This window comes from Dermochelys coriacea, chromosome 1 (genome assembly GCF_009764565.3).
Source record: "Dermochelys coriacea isolate rDerCor1 chromosome 1, rDerCor1.pri.v4, whole genome shotgun sequence".
Taxonomy (NCBI): Eukaryota; Metazoa; Chordata; order Testudines; family Dermochelyidae; genus Dermochelys; species Dermochelys coriacea.
In genome coordinates this window covers 258,882,447-258,901,419 of record NC_050068.2, presented here as the reverse complement: position 1 = coordinate 258,901,419, position 18,973 = coordinate 258,882,447, and the positions used below count along the sequence as shown (strand labels likewise).

At 49.0% G+C, this 18,973-nt stretch overlaps 1 protein-coding gene across 6 annotated transcripts in view; it reads left to right on the top strand.

Annotated features, from left to right (window-relative positions):
- TMEM184B (transmembrane protein 184B) overlaps positions 1-14,258 on the top strand; it is a 44,262-nt gene extending 30,004 nt beyond the window's left edge. For 3 of the 6 annotated variants that reach the window (XM_038383875.2, XM_038383884.2, XM_043490538.1), the window contains exons 4-10: positions 1,761-1,851; positions 2,473-2,548; positions 6,174-6,265; positions 6,638-6,807; positions 7,656-7,850; positions 8,803-8,826; positions 10,673-14,258. In XM_038383875.2, the coding sequence (XP_038239803.1) occupies positions 1,761-1,851; positions 2,473-2,548; positions 6,174-6,265; positions 6,638-6,807; positions 7,656-7,850; positions 8,803-8,826; positions 10,673-10,914 (890 nt within the window). In that variant the 3' untranslated portion in view covers positions 10,915-14,258. The remainder of the gene's footprint in view (positions 1-1,760; positions 1,852-2,472; positions 2,549-6,173; positions 6,266-6,637; positions 6,808-7,655; positions 7,851-8,802; positions 8,827-10,672) is intronic. The other 3 variants (XM_038383894.2, XM_043490543.1, XM_038383902.2) reach the window with 1 other exon arrangement.
- The last annotated feature ends 4,715 nt before the right edge of the window (positions 14,259-18,973 follow it).

Here is an 18,973-nt window from a genome sequence, read left to right as displayed (position 1 = left end):
GAGGCATTTCCAGTAGGGATAAGGAGGTTTTAGTTCCATTATACAAGGCACTGGTGAGACCTCACCTAGAATACTGTGTGCAGTTCTGGTCTCCCATGTTTAAAAAGGATGAATTCAAACTGGAGCAGGTACAGAGAAGGGCTACTAGGATGATCCGAGGAATGGAAAACTTGTCTTATGAAAGGAGACTTAAGGAGCTTGGCTTGTTTAACCTAACTAAAAGAAGGTTGAGGGGAGATATGATTGCTCTCTATAAATATATCAGAGGAATAAATACCGGAGAGGGAGAGGAATTATTTAAGCTCAGTACCAATGTGGACACAAGAACAAATGGGTATAAACTGGCCACCAGGAAGTTTAGACTTGAAATTAGACGAAGGTTTTTAACCATCAGAGGAGTGAAGTTTTGGAATAGGGAAGCAGTGGGGGCAAAAGATCTATCTGGCTTTAAGATTCTACTTGATAAGTTTATGGAGGAGATGGTATGATGGGATAATGGGATTTTGGTAAGTAATTGATCTTTAAATATTCAGGGTAAATAGAACTAATCCCCTGAGATGGGATATTAGATGGATGGGATCTGAGTTACCCAGGAAAGAATTTTCTGTAGTATCTGGCTGGTGAATCTTGCCCATATGCTCAGGGTTTAGCTGATTGCCATATTTGGGGTCGGGAAGGAATTTTCCTCCAGGGCAGATTGGAGAGGCCCTGGAGGTTTTTCGCCTTCCTCTGTAGCTTGGGGCATGGTTGACTTGAGGGAGGCTTCTCTGCTCCTTGAAGTCTTTAAACCATGATTTAAGGACTTCAATAGCTCAGACATAGGTGAGGTTTTTCATAGGAGTGGGTGGGTGAGATTCTGTGGCCTGTGCTGTGCAGGAGGTCGGACTAGATGATCAGAATGGTCCCTTCTGACCTTAGTATCTGTGAATCTATGTAAATGAAAGTCCCTACCAGCCATTTATGGGGTGGTGCTGAGGGGGGATGTGGGGGACTATAGCCACCCCAAAATTTGCCTTACCCCTCTGTAGCCACCCAGTAGCAGCTGCTGCTCTCTGGCTGCCCAGCTCTGACGACAGAGCAGAGAGACTGGCGGCTGCTGGCTGGACACCCAGCTCTAGCAGCAGTGGAGAAGTAAGGCTGGGCAGGGGTGCCTGAGAGCCAGGTGAATGGAGGGTGTGGAAAGAAGTGAGATGGATGATTCATTAGGGATGCTTTTCCATGCGAGTGAGTACTAGGCTCATGCCCAGAATAGTGCGAGGGAGCTCTGCAAGTCTGGGAATGGCATTTCATAGAATATCAGGGTTGGAAGGGACCTCAGGAGATCATCTAGTCCAACCCCCTGCTCAAAGCAGGGCCAATCCCCAGTTTTTGCCCCAGATCCCTAAATGGCCTCCTCAGGGATTGAAAGCACAACCTTGGGTTTAGCAAGCCAATGCTCAAACCACTGAGCTATCTCAGTCTTGGAGGAGATATAAAACAGAGGCCTTGACCAGAGGGGTGGTGGCTAAAGGTCCCATGGCACTTTTGGGGAAGAGTAAGGGCATTAGCCTGGGTGCCCATGCTGGGTTTTGACGCAGATTGTCGTGTAACTGCTGAAGCAGGAGGAGGAGTGCACCCTGTAAAAACAGTCTGGGGTTCTCAGAATGAAAGGCGCTGCACAGATTGTCATTGCTGCTGGCTTTGCTTCTCCCCTGCACCCCAGCTGCTTGTCCCCATTCAGTGGGTATCATGGTTTTAATCTGGTTAATCTGTCTTTGCAGCCTTTGTAATCTACAACTTCCTCAGCCTCTGCTATGAGTACCTTGGTGGGGAGAGCTCCATCATGTCTGAGATCAGAGGGAAATCTATCGAGTGAGTACTCCAAGTCTGTTTACAGCACTCTCCCCCATCTTTCCCTGGAAGCTTCTGTGTCACAGGGTTTGTTTTAACCCCTGCCACTGGAAACTGTGTGATGCAAAAAGTGTACCCTGGAACTGAATGATACCACCTAGCTCATTACACAGAAGACTCAAATGGATTTATAAGCATCCACTCACATTGGATGAGGCTATTCCGATCATCATGTTTGAACCGAGCCTATGGAGAGCTTTCATGTTCACCTGGCTCCCCTGTAGTTTCTTCTTCCCTCCCCCCAGTATGTGTTTCCTTTCTCTAGCCCATGCTGGTTATGGCTGCCTGCTCTCCTTTTCTCATGCCATACCAGGTTAGCCAACAACTTCCTTGCCAAAAATTGGTTTTGGTGGGCAGAGATAGGAGTGCAAGACCACACCTGTGTTCGGTCTGCATCTCTGAAGGAGACCAAGGCTGTTGTCGCTATGGCGATGACTAATTAGGCCTGGTGAAAGGAAGAATCTTACATTTTCATTGGAAGAGAATGGGCAGGCAAGGGCCTGCATCTCAATGCTTGCCATATCCTGAGCTCTGCCCTCTGATTCCTCTTTCTCTGGCTGTCCTTCTGTGTTGCATTTTCAGGTCCAGTTGCATGTATGGGACGTGCTGCCTGTGGGGGAAGACGTATTCCATCGGATTCCTGAGGTTCTGCAAACAGGTACGGGCTGAGGAAAGCTGGGCTGTGTGCAAGAAGCAGGAGAGGAGGCAGTAATGCCTGGCCCGTGGAGTTTCTGAGATGAGGGCTCCTTTGGACCAACCTCTGTTCAGTGGGTTTATGAGATCAAGCTGAGAAAGGCTGGGAGAGACTAAATCTGTTATCGTGTTGTAATAGCGCTGAAGCAGATATACCATGTTACTCTGCCCACCCAAAAACTAGAAAGGCTCTTAGCAACGGAAATGACACGTCTTCTCTACAGGATCTACCCCAAGCCCCAGGAGTTCCTGGGAGCTGATGTTTGTTTCCTCTTCCCCTCCTGGGATGGACAGGTCCCAGATCCCCTGTGAGAACTTGGTGCCTTCTTGGGTCCCAGACACCCCCAATAGTTGTGCAAGTGTCTCTTGAGTTTCCAGCTTTGCCAGTGTGGTTAGGAGTGGGAGTCTGGAGTCTGATCATCGTGACACAACACTTTGCAGGAGGAACTTCTCCAGCATATTGCTCACTCCAGGAGGGGTGGGGGGATGTGCATGATGAAGTGGGTATGTCAGGAAGAGAGAGAAATCTAAATGACGACAAATCCATCATGCGTTCGGTCATGGGGTCCAGGAGGCTGTCACTGCTGGCTGCCATAATGTAGCAGTAAAGGTAGAGATTTGCTAAGCTGCTGAAAGTGACATGCAGGATCTCTCTGTAGATAGTGACTGAACCAGGTTTGGTTAGATTGGGGCATTGCTTTCACTCTCTGAAAAAGGGCTCAATTCCATTTTTAATTATAATCTTTGGGTCTCACTATGAATTTAGGCCCATTTGCTACCCCTATTCCATACCAGAGCTCCAGCTGATCTCAAAGAAAAGTTTGCATTAAGATCAAGAGTTAAAAGAGCGTGATTATTGCATTCAGCATTACTCCCTGGGAAGCTTAGTGACCTTTAGGGCTATGGCTATTTCTTCCTTCCTTATCCTCCTTTATTTGTTTCTCTCCCTCTTTCCTGCCTTTTTGTATTTCAATTCTTCCCTCTGTTTTTTCCTTCCCTAAGGAACTCCTAATTCCTTCCTCACCTGGGCTTCACTCCCAGCCCATTCCCCCCATTAAAATTGTGAGCAATGAAATAGCTAATGTTGACATTTAAAGTGTCTTCAACAGGCTTTCAAGTAACACCCCAGTGAGATTAATAGGGCATAGGGTAGTTCACTCCTCTTAGCGCAGTTGTTTCAGTCCGTCTGCAGACTTAGCCCGACATCACTACGTGAGTAACACTCAATTCATATCTGGAAGGTTTTCTTCTCAACCATGAGGACTAGCAACTTTTTGTTTTGTTTAATGAAAGCTGAAATTCTGCGAACTCTGAGTATGTTGCGCAGGTTCCACAAATGGATTAAGCGAGCCAAGGGTTTGACAATTCTGTCTTGGATGGATATTTTTCTAGGCTCTCTCACTTCCCTGCATCGTGGTAGCAGTTCTTCCAGATTAGAGTGCCCTTTGCAAACTGGTAGCACCGCTTTCTAGCCTGCCAGAGGGATGTGAAGCACTTCCCTCTCACTCCATGGAAGTTGGGCTGACAGCAGCTCAATGGGCAATGTGTGGCACCAAGCCCAGCCTCTGGGACCTCCTTGGGATTCCAGCACTGTTGGAGCAGGAAAACTTCCAGGGCCACCTGACTGCCAAGTTTATCTCCATGATGACCTACTGGGGGGAAACCCTGTTAAAAGGAACACCTTGGCTGTTCTCAGCCCCACTCTGAGCCTGTCTGGTAGTGGTGTCGCCCTGTCGGTTCTCATCAGCCTTGTTAGTGATGAAGGCCTCTTCAGCGCGCAACTATCCTTCCTCTCCCCACTCTTGTACTGGGCTGTTCTCAGACAGGTGTCAGCTGTATCCATCTGTATCAGCCATGTGTATCTTTAGCACTCAGGGTACATCTACACTGCAATAAAAGACCCGTGGCACAGATGCAGCTTACTCAGGCTGGGGGGCTAAAAACTGCAGTATAGTCATTTGGGTTGGAGCCCAAGCTCTGAGACCCACCCCCCCTTGAGCCCAAATGTCTACACTGCAATTTTTAGCTCCGCAACCTGAGTCCTGTTAGTCTAAGTCAGTTGACCTGGCCTCTGAGACTTGGTGCTGTGGATTTTCTGTTGCATTGTAGATACCCTCAGAGGCCACAGCGGTGGGTGTGGTCTAAAAGCCTGGGCAGACACTTATCTCTACAGTAGGGTATTATGCAGAGGTTCTTTCCAGACTTGTGCCCAGTGACCTTCATGATGTCTGGGTCATGCACCCTCAGTGCATTTCCCGTATGTCTTAATGCTTTCTTCCCCAGGAAGTGCCTAAAAACAAAAGTGTGTGGTTTGGATTGCAGGGAAATAGTTAAACAATCCCTGGACTGGAGGGAGAGGAAGCACAGATTTGTTGTTTACCAATTAGCTTGACCTTTTTCAGTTCTCATCTTGGTGACTCACCCACTGGCTTGTGTTGGGTTTTTTATCTCCTTGAAGTCTTATGACCATTAGCAAATTGTGTCTTACCAACAGCAACCTTCCCTTTGGTTTTGCCTTCCTTCTACCCCCCCTCAGCACCTTGCAAAACTCTTACCTGGTCTACTTTAGGGAGACTCCAGTGAAAATTTTAGGGTCTTCCCCCTTCCCCCCCACCTCTGACCTTTTTGAAGTTCAGCTTCGTCTCTCTCACCAAAGTTAAACGTTTCTTACTGTGAGGTTTGGGGTGGGAGGGAATCGTGAGGGGGTGGAGGTTCAGAGGCCATGCTCAGTCCTGGGACATCTGATGGAGCATACACAACTGCTCTCAAGTCCTAGAGAGCCTCCAGGGCGATTCTATCTTCCAGACTGACTCTAAGCTCATGCGAGTGGAAGCAGAATGAATCTAACCTAGCTAGGCATTTAGACAGCCCTCGTCACTGTGATATCTGAAACCATCTTACTCAGTTTCATTTGCTGAGATATCCCTTTCTAAGAAGAGTCTGGAGTTGCTTCCACTTTTCTCCCATCTAAGGTGACCACCTGCACTGCAAGCAGACAGAGAATACGGTGTTGAAAAATATGGACCAGAGTCCTTTCTTCCCCTCCCTGCCCATATCCCAGGACGTTTTGTTCATTATACAGAATCGTGTGTGTACCATGTCCCAGGGTAGGATCATGTGTGGTTATCACCTGGAAACGTGCATTTTTATCTGATGAAACGTTTCTCAATAGCTCCTCATTGGACTTGGTCACGGAACGTTAGGCCCCAGTTAAAGACCTTCACTTAAAATACAGGATGGGTGGTCTCCCTACCTCTAGTGCAACCTAGCCTCTGAACTGACTCTGTCAGTGAGCAGTCTCTTGCCTCCTCCAGCCTGGGAGTGGGCTTCACCTGTTGTGGTGGAGGAGGGGCAGACAGATGGACACACACAATCTGACTTTTTCTCACCTAATACTCCTGGAGAACTGCAGTTAAGGACCAGTGGGATCAGTGTAATTGTTAGGACTGGAACCACACTATGCTGTTGAACTGCTCTGATGGTGACTGATGTATGGTATTGGTTGCCTCTGGATCAAAGCCTGTGTGTTATGTATGTGACACTTGTTCTTTCTCCTTCTCCATCTCATTCCTCTTCCCTCCTTCCCTTAGGCCACCCTGCAGTTCTGTGTGGTGAAGCCCCTTATGGCAATCAGCACAGTCATCCTCCAGGCCTTTGGCAAGTACCGGGACGGTGACTTCGAGTAAGCAAACTGTTTATCGTCGTGGGATTTCTCCAGCAAGCAAGCCTGTCACATGCCTGACATTCCATGCATTTGTGAAGGAAAGAGTTTGGCTGCCTTGGGGTCTGAGTGACTGCACAGGGTCCTGGTGGGGCAAGGGGATGTGTGGAGAAAGGGGGTTCTTGGGCTGTGCATGAGAAGAGGGAGGGTGGTGTGGAGGGGAAAGGAGGCATTTGAGAGCGGACCAGATGGGTTTCATGTTACCTCAGGGAAGGGAGTTGAGTGTGGGTGGGGGTGCTGGATCGGAAAGGAAGGTTGTACCCTTGTCTCAAAGAGGCGAGGGATGGAGGATATTTGTGAACTGCAGAGGGTTTGTGTTTCCTCTCATTTCAGTGTCACCCGCGGCTACCTCTATGTGACGATCATCTACAATATTTCAGTCAGCCTGGCGCTCTATGCCCTCTTCCTCTTCTACTTTGCCACACGTGAGCTGCTTAGCCCCTACAGCCCTGTTCTCAAGTTCTTCATGGTCAAGTCCGTCATCTTCCTGTCCTTCTGGCAAGGTGAGGCACCTCCTCTCCCTACCCTGCAGATCTCATTAGAGAGGCCCCCGGGGAAGTAAAAGCTGATGGAACAATTGTTGAGTAGCCACCGAGTCTCTCTTGTGGTCCTTTAGTATGTGGTTGTTCATCCCAGGAGAAGCTCTCTCCCCCTTTGTCATCTTCGTACCTCCCCCACTGTCTTTGACACACACCTGCCTCACAAACCAGCTGCTTGTTTCATGGTGGTCTTGAGCAGCTCTGCCAATGGCAGGATGCAGCTGGCATGAGTTCATTTGCATATTGCAATTGTATTGTTTAAAGTGACAATCCTGAAATCATGGGTCTCCTTTAAAGATTATCAACAATATTCAGTCACAAGCTCATATACCTTTTGCTAAATGACACATCAACTGAAACACATGTCATGTAGCTTCAGAATCCCCAGTGGATCAGGGCAAGATACATAGAAACAAGGAGATACTCCATCAGAACAAACTAATAGTCTGTGTAGTCTACTATATTGCTATGGTATTAGCAATGTTGTCACATGCTACAGAGAAAGCAGAAAACTCAATTCATGTACTTGCGCAATACTTGTGCAATTCATTTATATGTTGTCATTAGAAAAATGTATCTATTTAAGTGCTATCTGTGCTCAGGTTTGTTGCTATTTAATTTCACGAGATGCTTCTTTTCTCTTATACTACAAAACAGGATGAATGGCAGCATCCAGCTAACTTCCTGTAGCAGTCATTTTGTTAAACGAGTTTGCCTGGACATGTGCACAGACAATGTCTTATTCTGTGGGGAGTTGTGAGGTCAGCTTTTTTTTTTTCCTCACTTGTGTTTGAATCTGTTGCCCTGCTCAGGGATGCTGCTGGCTATTCTTGAGAAGTGTGGTGCCATTCCCAAGATCCACTCAGCCAATGTGTCTGTGGGCGAAGGTACTGTGGCCGCCGGCTACCAGGACTTCATCATCTGCGTGGAGATGTTCTTCGCAGCCCTCGCCCTGCGCCATGCCTTCACCTACAAGGTCTATGCAGACAAGCGTCTTGACGCACAAGGTATAGGCACCAGCCTCCCTGGGAGGGCATGCATACACTTTGGTGTCGGGGTGGGGGTGGCAATCAATACCCTAGCTGTTTTTTTGGGTCCTAGGCTCTGGATACTCAGGAAAGTGTTCTCTCCCCAGTTACATTTGCACAGACATGGTGTGCAAGGGCCCTACAGGGCAGAACATAATTTGATCTTCTGTGTTTCCTTTTCAATTTCCCATTACTCCACCCAGGATTGCTCGCTGCAGACTTCAGGGCTGAAAGAATTAGTCTCCTGTCAGAGGATGGCATAGTGGCCTCTTTCCTGTGTCCCTGTGCGGGAACACATGTTCAGGTTGGGCAGCAAACACAAGGGAGTCGGGGGAGAGGTCTGAGGAAGCTCCTGTTTCCCTCAAACTGAGGGAGATGGAAGTGTGTGCCCTTGACATGAGGGAGGGGGATCTTCCTGCAGAGGCATTCTGAGGACAGAAGGGTCAGAGACCCAGCTCTTGGGAAGAGGAAGGGCATCAGCAGAGGGACTTGGAAGCTGGCCAGTAAAGAGAGGATGTTCTTGTGCCCACTGCTGTACCAGTCTGTCATGGTGTTTTTCCCCTCCTTCCCTAAATGAAGGGGTGTGGCTTCCTTCCCTTTAGAGATGGGATCCGCATCATGCACTGATGGCATGCGAAGGTCATGGCATGACCACTCCATCGCAGCAAGCCTAGAGCTCTGGTAGGACAGGTCACTCCAACAATAGCAGGGTTTGGGGGGAAATTAGAGGGGTCCTGCCCTTCCGCAGCCATAGAGCCTGCATGTGTTAAATGAATGGTTAAATTCCTACCCAGCACTGTGGGGATGTTTTGGTGGCGGGTCTGAGAATAACTTGCTTGTTCAGCCTGTTATTTCCCATCTTTCTATCTCTCTCTCTCTTTTTCCTTTCTCTCTTTCTCTCCCTTGCTTTGGCTACTGGTTTCTGACGCAGCCGTTCCATCGTATGGGCCATACGGTAGGTGCCGTGCTCTCTGTGTATTCTTCAGTCACTCTTATCTGGGATACTGCTCAGACTGCTTTCCCACCCCTCTGCACCAATATCCTAACGCTTCCCTACGAAGCACTAGCTGGCAGATTCCTGCTGCCATCCCTTGTGTGGAACTTGCCTTCCTCAATGCAGCTGCTTGAGAGTTCCTGTATCCAGGGTCGTCCCTAGCCATTTTGGTGCCCTAAGCAGCCTCTCCGTGGGGGGGGGCGGGGACTGTGTGGGGCCCCAGGCCTCCGCAGGGGGGCAGAAGCAGGCTTGGGGGGCAGGGAGGAAACCACCCCCCAGTACGAGCCAGCGTAGAGTAGTGGGTTGGGGCCAGGTCTCCCCACTTCCTGCCGCCTGGTGATTTCAGGGTAGGCCTGACCCCACACTCACAGGGCAGTGGGAATGGAATGGACCCAGCCCTAGCCTGCTCTGCTCTGCTCTGCTCCCCTGGCTCCCAGTCTTGAGGGGCAGGGGGAACCACCCCCCAGCACTCACCGGAGACGCGGCTGGGAGCCAGCGGCATAGAAGGGGCAGGGGCTGGGTCGCTCCTCCACTTACTGCTGCCCGGTGAGTGCAGGGGTGGGAAGAGGCAGGACTGGGATGGAGCAGGGCCGGGGGCCATGGGCAAGAGGAGGATCAGTGGTTGGAGCAGCATGCAGCTGCGTAGGGCACCAGGAAATGTGGTGCCCCAAATTTCCTGGTGCCCTACGCAGCTGCGTACTTTGTGTATGGGTAGAAACGGCCCTGCCTGTATCGTAGGTCGCCTAACAGGGCAGTGGCGTAACTTCATAGCCTGGAGTGCCTTTGGTGGGGCTAGCAGGTTGAAAGTCTTATCAGTCACGTTGAAACACTTAATTGTTTTAGGTCTAGCTAAAACCATGGGCCCTATGAAGAATGCCACATGTTCTGTACACAGGTCTAAGGGTGGGAGTGGGGCTGTGTATATTGAAGCAATCAGCCTCACGTGTGAGACACTGTCCCCCTTTTAACGCCAAAAATAAACAGCATGCCTTGGTGGTTTGGGGAGTTCATCCTTTGAGGCAGGGTTCAAATTCAGAAGCTCATGTGGGTACTGGTGCTCCTGGCAGTTCAGAGAGGAATGGGATTAGTAGCATTCAAGATAGGAGGCAGCCACCTTCACTGTGTACCTGTCCGTCTTGCACCCTGTAATTTCCCCACATAGCTCAGGCCTGACTGACTCCCAGATGGAGTTGGCCCAGCTGCAGCTTCCCTCACTGCTTCTGTGTGACACACACACATCCCTAGCTCCATGCAGAGGGCCCTTCTCTGTTGCTTTCTCCCTCCCTTCCTTCCCATCTCCCTTCTCCTTGTAAACATTTTCTGCCGCCCATCACAGCAGTGAACCCTCAGTCTTGACTGCTGCCACTGTCCTTCCTAATAAATGCAAGCCCCATATCTCCCCCGAATTCCTAGAACCTTCCTCTTGATCTTTTGTGCCGTCTCCAAATCCCTTACAGAAATGCTTCTCAATCTGTGCCTTGCGATCACACCCCTCTACCAGCCAGGGTGAGGATGCAAGGTAGGATTGTCAGCAATTTGTATGCAGCCCATTCCTACTGCATGTCTCCAGTCTGCTGTTTTTGAAGCAGAATTGCTTGGCCAGTTGTGACCAATCCTCTTCCAAATGCTGGGGACATGCCCCTGAGAGCTTGTACCATTTTTACGGCACTTCTTTTGAAGCCACTTGAAGGCAGCCTGTGCAAAAGGTGCTAGGGTGTCTGGAGCTGTGGGTCACTGTGTAAAAATTCCCTTCTCTGATGTTTAAGGCTTTGTTTTTCTCACTGCACTCTCCCATCTTGCCCGGCAGGTCGCTGCGCCCCCATGAAGAGCATCTCCAGCAGCCTCAAGGAGACCATGAACCCTCATGACATCGTCCAAGACGCTATCCACAACTTCTCCCCCGCCTACCAGCAGTACACCCAGCAATCAACTCTGGAGCACGGCCCTCCCTGGCGCAACGGCAGCCACATCATCTCGCGCTCCCACAGCTGCTCGGGTGCCCGGGACAATGAGAAAACCCTCCTGCTGAGCTCTGACGACGAGTTCTAAGAGAGGCCCCCTCCCCAGAGTTCCTCCCTGAGGCCAATGGCTGTAACCACCCCAGCGCAGCCTGGAACCTTCCTTTTATTTATTGAACCAGAATCAGAAGTCATGTCACTTCCTGAATGGTGCTCAGTGCAGAATGGGGCACTTCCCCACTTCTCAGTAGCTTTTGTGGGTGTGAGTGTCATGACTGGGGGGTGAGGAGGGGTGTTGGCTGGGATTTCATCCTCACAAACCATTTTCTAAAGCAAAGATCAACTGGACTAGGTTTTTTTCCCCTTCACAAATAAGTGTTTAAAAAGCACCAAACACACGTGGTGAAGGGGGAGCAGAGCCCTAAGGAAGAGTGGACCCTGTTTTCGTTTTCTTTTTTGTGGAGTGGGGGAGGGGTGTAGGAAAAACTCTAGGAAGTGAGGTCATATCCTCCCACCACTGGGCAAGCTTTGTGGAACATGATTGGCTGGAATAAGAAGTGGCCAAAAAAGCTTCTTTCTAGCTGAACGACGACATTACTGTGTGCTCCATTTTTCCATAGTGGTTGATGAGGACACAACCTGCCCCCCTTGTTCCCCTCTTATCAGCTCCTTAATATTAATTTCTCTGTACCCTTTGGGCAGCATGATAGAGACACACCTGTACAAATTCCTGATGACCGTATCAGACCATCAGTCCTATCTGCTTCTCTGTTCTCTGTGGCCACTGTTGGAGGCCTCAGAAGGGAACCCCCTCCCATCCCCCAGTGCTCCTGATTATGCAATATTGTACTTTAGAGGTGTGGGGGGAGAGAGAAGTTTCCTCCTGACCCCAGCTGGAGATGAAGTAAGTCCTGCAGGGTGGGCTGATTTGAACCATTTTTTCCCTTTGTGGGTGAGGGATTTTACGATCACATGGATGATCAGGCTTTCCGTCTCTCTCTCCTGCATTATAGAAGCAGGATTCCTCCTTGGAGTGTCTGGCTGTCCCTCCTAGTGAGTCTTAGCACCAGCCATACTCAGTAACTGAAGTTAAATACTTGTGGTTAGAAGTTAATATAATATATTCATTTGCAGAATTCTGACCCTTCATTTCCTCCTCTTGGATTTCTGTGCAGTGGGGACATTTTAACTCTGAACAGTCTCTCTCTTAGATACCCCATCTCTTCTTTCCAGAGCAATATCTTCCAGTTAAATTCCAGAACATGCACCTTCCCCACTCTTCTTACAGATTAGCCTTCTGCCAATCTTGTCCATTGATTTGCCTTGTGAATTGAAGGCATGTTGCTGCTAGGATGGGATGTTAAATACTCCCTCCTCATCTTCTTTGTTGTTCAGGGCTTAACTGGACTGGTTGGAGTTGTTTACACATTGCAGCCAGTCTGTCATGCATCTGGGTTTCCCATGATCCCCCAGGGTGGAGCTGCCACTGCACACGCTATAATCCTTGTCGTAACTGATGCAGTAAAGGCTTGAGCCAAAGGCCATTGAAGTCAATGAGATTCTTTCCATTAACTTCAGTGGGCTGTGAATCTGGCCTTAAAAGTCCAGCAGAGCGAGGATAAAAAGTCCTCCGGAAGAGCCAAAAATCTTGCCAATGCATCTTATTGGACTTCCCTGCTGCTGTGGTTACATGTGCCTGCATTAAAACAGCCCACTGAAAGGGAACTGAAACCAGGAGGTTAACATTAAGCTGCTGCTTTTCTCCCAGCTGGGCCTCTGTTCATTCCTTCCGCTATCGCTAGACCAGTTCTAAGCTGCTATTATGGCTTAAGGCCCCTTGGCTAGTTGGGGTCAGCAAGCACCTGCTCTGTTATGGTATGTCTAGCCCCTCAGCTGGAGAAGCCTGATGGGAGGAACTAGGGCTTGACTTCTTTTTCCTGTGGCTTCCCTTTCTTGTCTGTGCCTTAATTTTCACAAGCAAAGACCCCAGCAGCAGCAGCACCCTCAGAAAAAAACAATTCAGAGGCCTGTCTGGTTGGGGGAGAATGGATGCGGGCTGGAGGCGAGCCCGTTTTTCCTTGGAATGTCAATGCAGGGGTGGTTTGCGCTCCCCTTTTTGCTATTGAGAATATGCTAGAGGAGAGGTGGGTCTGTTCAGTGCAACACCTTCTGCTCCCCTACCACAAAGCTGCCAAAGGGCCTGGGGACAATGTGGGGTGGGTGGGTTCTCTGAGGGGGTGGGAGATGGGAACAGGAGGTCTAAAAGCAAATGGGCTTCTGTAACTACTGGGTTCCCCTCAACTTTAGTCCCATGCAATATAGTGTGCTGCTTTTTTTTTTTTTTAAATCAGTCATTGCTAAACTGAAACAAAACACGCACTAATTATCAGGCCTTTCTCCACTTGCAGTCCTACTATGACGCAGGGCTGAAGTTCATGCAGGCCTTCTTTCCAATGACCTTCACTTCACAGCCACCCCTCATCTCTCTCATTACTTATTTTATTTTATATTAACTCTTTTTTTGGTTGCACACATCCCCGTCTCTGTTTCTGCAGGGCTGTCCGGTCCCTGTATTTTCAGCTGCCACGTGTCCCCAACCCCCCGTCCCACTTTAATTTATTTGTGGTGAGTCTCCTGATGTCCGTCCCTTGGGTGGAGGGAGGTGGCTGAAGTTTGGAGTGGCCTGGGGCGGTGCCCCTGACCCTGAGATGTTCCAGCTTTTGGGACGGGTGGTTTTTTATTTTGTTTTATTTTAAAGCGGATGCTGCATATGCTGTGTGTAGGATCTGGATATTCTTGAAGCTTCCTGTGCTTAGTGGTTTAAAGTATAACCCTTTTAGGACTAGCCGCCTTTGGAAAAACTAAGGAATTTGGTAGACACTTGAGCCGCCTCACAGCCAGCTGCCATATATCTGTTTTTAGCACCATACGAAAACCTCTCTACAAAGCTTGCTGCTCTCCTTCAAGGCGGGCAAGTGCCGGAACGTGACAATGACTGGCTGGCTAATAAGAAACAATACTCAATAAAACTCAGTGCTGGAGGTCTAGGCTAATTGGCCCAGTGATCACATGTATCCAGCTAATGGTAGCCCAGAACCCTAGCACCCAGGCCAGTCCCACCAGTAGGCCCTCAATGCTGCCCTCTCCCTCTCCTGCTCTCTCTCTCCCCTTCCCTTTTTTACCATGTAACATACACATGGGGATTTGTTTATTGTTTTTCCATATAGAGTAGTTCTTTGTATATAAATGACTTGGGGGGAAAATGTATGATAAATAAGACAGAGTCACCTAGTTTTGTACTTATCGTGTATAACTGATGTGAGCTCAGCAACAAGCCGCTCTCTATTTTGGTCTTCGTGATGTTATAATACTCTGCAGAAACAAGCAAATACAATGACAAATAAAAATATATAGATAATATAGATTGTACTTAAACTGCCTCTGCCTCATGGTGTATGGAGTCACCCCTCCCCCCCACCTCCCGCCTTCATTCCCTGCCCTGATCTTGTGACCTCTTTTTGCCCCTCGCAGGGGCCTGAGCCACTCAGGCCATGTCTACGCTACCTCTTTTGTCAGTGTAACTTGTGTTGCTCTGGGATTGTGAAAAAACCACACCCTGGGCGACATAAGTTACACTGGCAGAAGCACCGGTGTGAACAGTGCTATGGTGACAGGAGAGCTGCTACCACCGATATAACTATCGCCACTCATGGAGGTGGTTTTATTATGTCAACAGGAGAGCTCTCTCCCGCTGGCGTAGAGCAGCTACACGAGCAATCTTTCAGTGGCGCAGCTGCAGCGGTACAGCTGTAAGCTCTCTGATGTAGACATGGCCTCAGTCAGTAATTCCTATCCTGTCAGTCTCTTTTGTAAGACAAAAGCTCTTCACCACTCTGCATCCATCCATCTCGGCTTCCTCCTGGCAGCACCCAGATGTGATGGGGATGTGTGTCTAAACACAAGTGCTGAAGAGCAGCGGTACCTCAGCAAGCTGAGCACAGGGCTGGATGGCAGAAGACCTGCTTTCTATTCCTGGCTTTGCCACTGGGACTGGTGTTTCCTTGGGCAAATCATTTGGAATAGAAATGGATCCTAATTTTGGGTGTCCAATGTGAGACAGGTGGAATCTGGTTTTCAGATATCCTGAGCACCCACAAGTCCTATTTAAGGCATTGGGAGCTGCAGGAGGTCAGCCCTTCTGAGAATCATGCTACCAGACCTGGCTCCCAAAATTAGTGGACATGTCAGCATGGATTTGTCAAGAACAAATCATGTCAAACCAAACTAATAGCTTTCTTTGACAGGGTAATGAGCCTTGTGGATTGGGGGGAAGTGGTAGATGTGGTATATCTTGACTTTAGTATGGCTTTTGGTACTGTCTCGCATGACCTTCTCATAAACAAATTAGGGAAATACAACCTAGATGAGGCTTACTATAAGATGGGTTCAAGCTGGAACGGCATATCGAGTGGGGTCCTGCAGGGATTGGTCCTGGGTCCACTTCTGTTCAATATCTTCATCAGTGATTTAGATAACAGCATAGAGAGTACACTTAACAAGTTTGCAGCCAATACCAAGCTGGGAGGAGTTGCAAGTGCTTTGAGGATAGGATTGAAATTCAAAATGATCTGGACAAACTGGAGAAATGATCTGAAGTAAATAGGATGAAATTCAATAAGGACAAATGCAAAGTACTGCACTTAGGAAGGATCAATCAGTTGCACACATACAAAATGGGAAATGACTGCCTCGGAAGAAGTACTGTGGAAAGGGATCTGGGGGGCATAGTGAATCACAAGCTAAATATGAGTGAACAATGTAACACTGTTGCAAAAAAAAGTAAACATCATTCTGGGATGTATTAGCAGGAGTGTTGTAAGCAAGACATGAGAAGAAATTATTCTGCTGTACTCCACACTGATTAGGCCTCAACTGGAGTTTTGTGTCCAAGGAAAGATGTGGACAAGTTGGAGAAAGTCTAGAGAAGAGCAATAAAAATGGTTAAAGGTCTAGAAAACATAACCTATGAGGGAAGATTGAAAAAACTGGGTTTGTTTAGTCTGGAGAAGAGAAGACTGAGAGGTTTTCAACAGTTTTCAAGTACGTAAAAGGTTGTTACAAGGAGAAGGTTGAAAAATTGTTCTTCTTAACTTCTGAGGTTAGGACAAGAAGCAATGGGCTTAAACTGCAGCAAGAGAGGTTTAGTTTGGACATTAGGAAAAACTTCGTAACTGTCAGGGTGGTTAAGCACTGGAATAAGTTGCCTAGAGAGACCATGAAATCTCTGTCACTGGAGATTTTTAAGAGCAGGCTAGACAAACGCCTGTCAGGGATGGTCTAGAATACAGCATTTTACGGTCCTCAGGCGGGTGGCTGCTGTCAAATTGCTTATGTACCAAGGGCTTCATCGTGCCTTCAAGGCACTGGGCCCTATGGGGGGGGGGGCAGTGCAGAGCTGCAGCACTGTCCCAGAGGTAGCAGTGAGCTGGATTACACTTCAGGGAGGCTGGCACAGCGGGGGTCAGATCCATGGCCCTGCCTCCTTCTTACCCCCCTATGGGGTAATGTGTGTCTCTGGGGGAGGGGAGGATTGTGTGAAAGCCCCTTGTGAGAGGCATGCCAAGGGTGGGATCTTTGGGCAGGACCCAGCTTTCTGTGCTATACCAGAGGCCAGACATCTCTTTGCCCTTGAGACGCGTATGACTAGTGCAGATACATGGTCCAATCCCTACAGCCATTTTCACATACAGCCAAAGTCTGCTCTCAGGGACATCCCTGTAGATAAGGACTGATCCCCATGCACTTACTCCAGATATGCACTCATATAACTGCGAGCAGAATTTGGCCCTTAATTAAATTCAGGTACCAAGCAGCATTATGTGTAGTTATTAAATTAATCCTCTATAACTGTGGCTTCACAGAAGTAACAATACTTCAGCTCTAGCCTGCCTCTCCCTTTTAATTAACCTTATCAAATACTATCTCTAGCCTGCATGGTCTGTAAGGTATCACAAACAACTGATTGATTCCTTCTGCAGGTCTTTTCTGCATTAAAAACCAAATCAAACCTAATGGGAATATTTTCTAGTTGTGTATAAGTATGAGGAGATTAGGTATGAATCGCTCAGTTTCTCTGTGTTGCTTGCAATATATTTAATGGTGACTTCATAGAATCATAGACTTTAAGGTCAGAAGGGACTATTATGATCATCTAGTCCGACCTCCTGCACAATGCAAGCCACAGAATCTCACCCACCCACTCCTGTGAGAAACCTCTAACCTATGTCTGAGCTATTGAAGTTTTCAAATCATGGTTTCTCTAGATAATACTTTTAGTCCTGCCATGAGTGCAGGGGACTGGATTAGATGACCTCTCGAGATCCCTTCCAGTCCTACACTTCTATGTGGAAACGTAGGCCTTAATCTTTCTATGCCTCCCTTCCCTGTTCGTACAGTGGATGATGATGCTAAATGCTTTGAGATTATCTGTTTATAGGAAAAGGGAAATATAAGTGCAAAGTATTACAGTAGGTTAACTGAGTTTAGTTTAAAATCCTATGCACGCTGGTTATAGGCTTACTGATGTATTTTTGCCATGCACTTCTAGCCAGCATGAAACTGGTGATAAATGTGGTAGTTGAGTTACAGGGGGCCCCCTTTCTACTTCGTATGGATGCATCCCCAAAGAAACAAGATGCTCCTTATTGGAGCAGCCCCAAACAATAGTGAGACTACACTAGAGGAGGGATCCTGGTAGGCTGGTGGGGGCTGAGAACATGAATTCTGGCAGGAGTGCACTAGAGGCTGCTGCAGTGGGAAGCAGATGGAGACTGGATGTCAAATGCAGAACAGGTGTGTGGATTCAACATTGCCTGGAGGCTGGGAACTTACCTGTGCACATTGCAAAGCTCTGTAGTAATCCCTCCCACCTGGGCTCTGGCAAGCAAAAGTCATCACGTTTGTCCATGTAGGTTAAGAGGATCCCTGTTTTCCTGTGGTGATGGCAGTTCTGTGGAATGTGGAGCAGGTGGGACCTACTACCAAGCAGTCATTGACCTCTAGGTAACATTCCTGGAATTCCATCCTGGACCTGCTTTTCCTGCTGCACTCTGCTTTCCTGCCACAGGGGCCTCCTAGCTCCTTGTAGGTTCCCCCTCAGGAAGGGCCCTTTCCCACCCCCACCCTTTAGTCAATTAGTAAGGCAGTGTAGTCTCCTGGCTGCAAGACTCCTGTGTGGGCAGCAGAATGGATCCCACAGTGTTTCCCTCCCTGCAGCCCCCATGACTCTATGTACACCAGCCAATGGTCTTAGTATCCAGATCCTTCCACCTCAAAAACCACTGAAAGTTGTTGCAACCTGATTGTATTTTCCAGAGGCCACCTAGCTGCAATCAGGCTCCAGCCCATTCCTAGCATGATGAGAACCCTGGCAGCCCTTGGCACTAATTGCCCCCTTCATTGGCACAATCAGCAGGAAGGCAAGGGCGCTGAATGGGGCAAGGAGACCAGATTGTCATCTTGCCCCTAGGGGTGGCTGCTGCAGGACAGGGCTGAGTAGGGTTACCACTTTTAAATTAAAAAAGGCACCCCCCCCCATCCACACACAAAAGGCAAGCCTGCCGCAACCCCAGTCCCCAAGGCAACTCTGCAACATGCCCTCATCCCGCTTCAACCAGTGCCATGTACAGTGTATAGAGCAGTGGTTCTCAACCTATTTATCATTGTGGGCCGCTGGGCCTCAGGTTGAGAACCACAGCACACTCCTCCCCCCACAGGTGGACCCCTATGCCCAGCACCTCCCGCCCAGAGTCCCCCTCCACCGAGTGGGGCCCGGAGTGGAGCCCTGGGCACAGTGGCAGGGACCCAGTCCCTCTCTGTGGGGCCTGGTGGCAGGCTGGACCTTGACCCCACAGGGCCAGCCAGCAGCCCCAACCCCTGCAGGGCTGGTCAGCAGCTCTGGACCTCAAACCTCAAACTGTACAGGGTTGGGCGGCAGACCTGGACCCCATGGGACTGGCTGGCAGCCCTGGACCCCCCTGCCACGCTGGGCAGTCAGGCAGTTGGGAACCCAGACCCGCCACACAGCCTGGCGGCCTTTAGCACACAGCTGGGCCGCAGCATTGAGCTAATTGGGCTGCACGGCTTGAGAC